This window comes from Solanum tuberosum, unplaced genomic scaffold, assembly GCF_000226075.1.
Source record: "Solanum tuberosum cultivar DM 1-3 516 R44 unplaced genomic scaffold, SolTub_3.0 scf00660, whole genome shotgun sequence".
Lineage (NCBI taxonomy): Eukaryota > Viridiplantae > Streptophyta > Magnoliopsida > Solanales > Solanaceae > Solanum > Solanum tuberosum.
The window spans coordinates 84,418-88,795 of record NW_006239567.1 but is presented as its reverse complement, the minus strand read 5'-3'; the positions used below and the strand labels follow the sequence as shown (position 1 = coordinate 88,795).

Below are 4,378 nucleotides of genomic sequence, written 5' to 3'. Positions count from 1 at the left end.
CTTCCCCCCCCCCCCCCCCCCCTCTTACTACTCCATTCAGATAAAACACTAAGAGAAAAATGAAAAGTTGAGCTTCAACTTGATGGTTCCCCGCCCCTCCCCGACGATATCCACTTACAGGCCTTGTTACATTCATCGATTAATTATGTGAAACAACTCAAAAGCAAATTTAGGAAGATGGATTCTTATGGATTGAATCAAACTCATAAATTATGAAATGAATGACTTCATAGACATACACTCAAGGAAAAATTAGACACAATGTTCATTGAATCAAAATTCCTTACCCAAAATAATCCAACTATTATACATATGTATGTAAATAATGTATACACAACATATATGGATGTATATATATCATATATACCAAATTGTATAATATCGATACATTATATATACATTTTATTGAAAAAAAATTTGTCACCTGTACAATTACGTAACAAGCCCTACTTTCAAACATCCACCATGAAGAAACTTGATGTCTTAAGTTCCAACATCACACAAGGGGTTTGGGCCTTTTGGGCTTGGACAACACAATGTCATGGCCTATTATATGGTTTGAGGCCCAATGTTGAAGTACTCTACCTAGCTAGCTCCAAAACCCAATGTCGATCAAATAATTTATTGGGCCGAGCCCAAGATTAATTAAGCAGATTAGACTATGGAAGTAATAACAAGGAAGAAATATTGTATAAATTGCCAATTTCCTTGTTGTAGCATACAATTAGTTACTGATATTAACAGAAGAATATAATCAAACAGTAAGCCTTGTATTTTTAATGTCTATAAAAGAAGCCCTAGTAATCTGTACAGTTAAATGAGGATTTTTTAGTGCAAATGCATCAAATCTAGGTGTAAACACAATATCCTCCATGTTCTTAACAATGAAGTTTAACGCTGTCTCCTTTAACGACGTATTAGAACAAGTATCAGAAATCTCTAAAACATCAAGAGCATTCCATGTGTTCAATGATCCCAACATTTGATTCTCACAAAATTTCTGCAAAAAGGGGATTTCATACTTATCTGCTGCAATTGACAACGAATATACGTGTTTTTCCACCTTCTCTTTAGCCAAATCTCCACTGTACAGGAACTCTAATAAACACTCTAATTCATCGTAGTTTAGTTCAGACAATGTTATTGTGTTGTCACTTGGTGGAGCTTTACATCCATCTGAGTCCAGTATGTTTTTGAATATATTAGATCTAGCTGCCTGTTAAAGTAATTAAAATGTTTCCATGAAGTAGTGATTATTGAGATAACGGAATAATAATAGTTTAATTTGGTACAAAAATTACCAGAAGAGCTCTATGTGCTGGTATACAAGGAGCATCATTGCCAGGTTTAATTAAAATATCAGTATGAATATGATCTCTCAAGGCAACAACAAAACCACTAAGATAATTCAGCTTCTCCTTTAATTCCTCTTCCATCTCCTTCATTTCTTTCACCCATTTCAACGCATTTCCAAATCCCTGTAATTACTATTCATTATTTTCAGATCCAATAAATGAGATTCCTCAATTCAATATTTTTTATGTCACTTCAAATAATTGTTAATGAAGATATAGCTTTTCACTTTTGTAGAAAGGTCCATTTATCTATATTCTCATCAAGTTAATTGCTTTTATTTTAGGAGAACTAGCTTATTAGACATACATCTATATACTATATGCTAATTTTATCTATTCTTTTAAACAATTGCATATCTTATCATTAATTAAAAAAATTCTATCAAGGAAGATACACCTAGATACATATATTTTTGTTACCACATATACTAAAATAGGGAGGGCGGGCAAGATAACCATGTATACTAGATACATGCGAATCACCCTAGATATATGAATTTGTATGTATCTAGTGTGGTTCGCATGTATCCGGGATAGAAGGGAGACACGCGAGATTTGTTATGTATCCCATATACATGTGGATACACTTGGATATAATAAAATAAATTACACCTAATTTTGACCACATGTATCTGTACACACCAAAATCTGGTAAGATTTGTAATATTTGCAAACTAGAGTGTATCTAAGTAATTAGTCCCTAAACTAGTGGAATTTCTGTAAGTTTCCCATTATTTCAAGTATTTTTAAGTCAAAATAGCATTTAATCACTTTTAAAGTGTTTGCGTGAATTAAAAAAAATGCTTATAAATATTTAATTTTAAGCTAAAATGATAAAATAGACTTAAAGTCATAAACTGAAAATTCTAATTTATAGTTTTGGGCTTATAAGTCAAAAATTAAAAGTCAAACTAAACAACCTTTCCGTAAGAATGATCATGATTACTTATTGGAAAGTCAGACAATTTGTATTTGTTTTATATCAAATACTCTCTCCGTTTCATTTTATGTGACATCATTTGACTTAGTACGATTTTTAAGCAAAAAGGAAGACTTTTGAAGCATGTAATCTAAAACAATTATGTGATATTTGTCTGATTGTAAATCATTTCATCAAGAAAACTATATCCATAATCCATATCAATATTAAAAAAATAGAGCAAAATTAAACATGAGCATCTTTCAACTGCTAATTAATCATGTCATTATTTTGGAACAGAGGAAGTAGTTTAATTGAAGTATTACAGTAAATCAAAAAGGTTTGAAGCAACATATTGACTTTATATTAGAGCATTGGGTTTTCCAATTTCTCTTTGTGCTACATAAGTTTAGCCTCAAGCTACTGCCTTGCAAATTGTTTTTGCACGCTACACTCAAAATTTCCAATTTCTTTTGTTCTCCTAATTGCTTATTTATAATCAAAATCAGCAGTACAAAAAAAAACGAAATATAACTTCTCCCAATCTTCTTGTAAATATCTAACAATGGAGCCAACTATTGATATTTTCCATTTTGGTCCTAGATTCCTACTTTTTTTTTTAAAAAACACGTTTTAGGAATTAAGACTAGCTTCTTTATATGTGCAACATCTTTCACATATTTTGTTATGAGATTTGCTTAGGATTTAAAGTCGTGCGAGTCTAGATTATAACAAAATGTTAGACTACAACCACCATCAAAGGATCAATATTGTGAAATTGCAAAACTTGGGGTCGAAAACTGTTTTTTTTTTTACTTTGTGTGTGAAGAATAATTGTTATAACATTTACGATGAAGGAAATCCTCTCTCGCACGAAAAAAATAAAGAAAAAGTTATATTCCATTTCCATCTTGTCATCATATATATGAATGACGTCTATATTTAGGAACAAATTAATAATGTATAAAACATGAAATAAACTACGAAATTTATCGGCAATCCTTGGCTAATCGATCGCTATAAAAACCTCATAGATAATTAAATTTTTTTATAATCCATCATTAATCCATAGCTAAATGGATTAATATGAAATTTTTATTGTTTAGCTATGAAATTTTATCTGTCGCTAATTTCCTGTATTACAAGCAACCATGAGAAAGAGATGATGATATATACATACCTTAATAGAAGGATTGGATGAAGAAGCAGAAAGAACTCCAGTTACTGTTTTATTATCACTTCCTTTTGCATTTTCAATATGATCAAGCTTGTTGGTAGTCAACGTAATTATAGTTCTAGCTCCCTCATAACAAGCTGCGCATATAGTATTTCTTGGTGGCCTTAGAATAAATGGCATCGCGCTACATATAGAACAATCCATCTTTATTTGTTCTATTATTTTTTCTGATCAATAGTCGAAGAAGAAATTAAACTCAAATGATCAATGAAGAAGAGACGATGATGGAAAAATAAGAGAAGCGGACTTAGAAATGATGGCGATGCTTTTTTTTCATTTCTCCATTATTATAAAGTTTGATAGACTTTATGCTCCATTATATTAAAGAATTGAAAAGGGGAGCCAAAACTATTTGCCATGCTTCCTTTATAAGCTGACAATTATTAATTATTGGCAACTTATTTTCGTTTTTTGTAATTAATATGATTGATCTATATGTATGTGGGGTAAGCTAGCTAGTATTATATCCAATGCTTTATTCTTATCTAAATACACCTCTTATTTTTACCATAATCTCTAAAATTTGTTACCATTTAAAAAAATTACAAAAATACCTTCTCAGATACATTCATATCCCCTCTCAGACACATCCCTCCTTGCTCGGATACATTTGTGAGCTATGTATCCACATGTTTCCTGATGTATTCGAGATCCGATAATTTTAAAGGATTTTTGTTGTTTAAAAAATAATAGAAATAAGATGTAATTATGCCTTAACACTATGAGATTTATGTAATATTTATATATTCTTAATTTCAATATATAAAGAAAAAAAGGGGGCTCAATGTACTTTTTTGAGAGAGATGCAAGAATATTTTTTTATTAATTCATAAACGAAATTATATTTGATTCGAAGAAGGGAATATT

General features: G+C 30.5%; 1 protein-coding gene across 1 annotated transcript; it reads right to left on the bottom strand.

Annotated features, from left to right (window-relative positions):
* Positions 1-427: 427 nt before the first annotated feature.
* LOC102583393 (BTB/POZ domain-containing protein At3g56230) lies at positions 428-3,832 on the bottom strand. The gene is made up of 3 exons (XM_006366516.2): positions 3,455-3,832; positions 1,302-1,478; positions 428-1,216 (listed from the first exon to the last, which is right to left on the bottom strand). The coding sequence occupies exons 1-3, from the start codon at positions 3,653-3,655 to the stop codon at positions 755-757; spliced, it is 840 nt and encodes a 279-aa protein (XP_006366578.1). The 5' UTR covers positions 3,656-3,832; the 3' UTR covers positions 428-754.
* Positions 3,833-4,378: the final 546 nt, after the last annotated feature.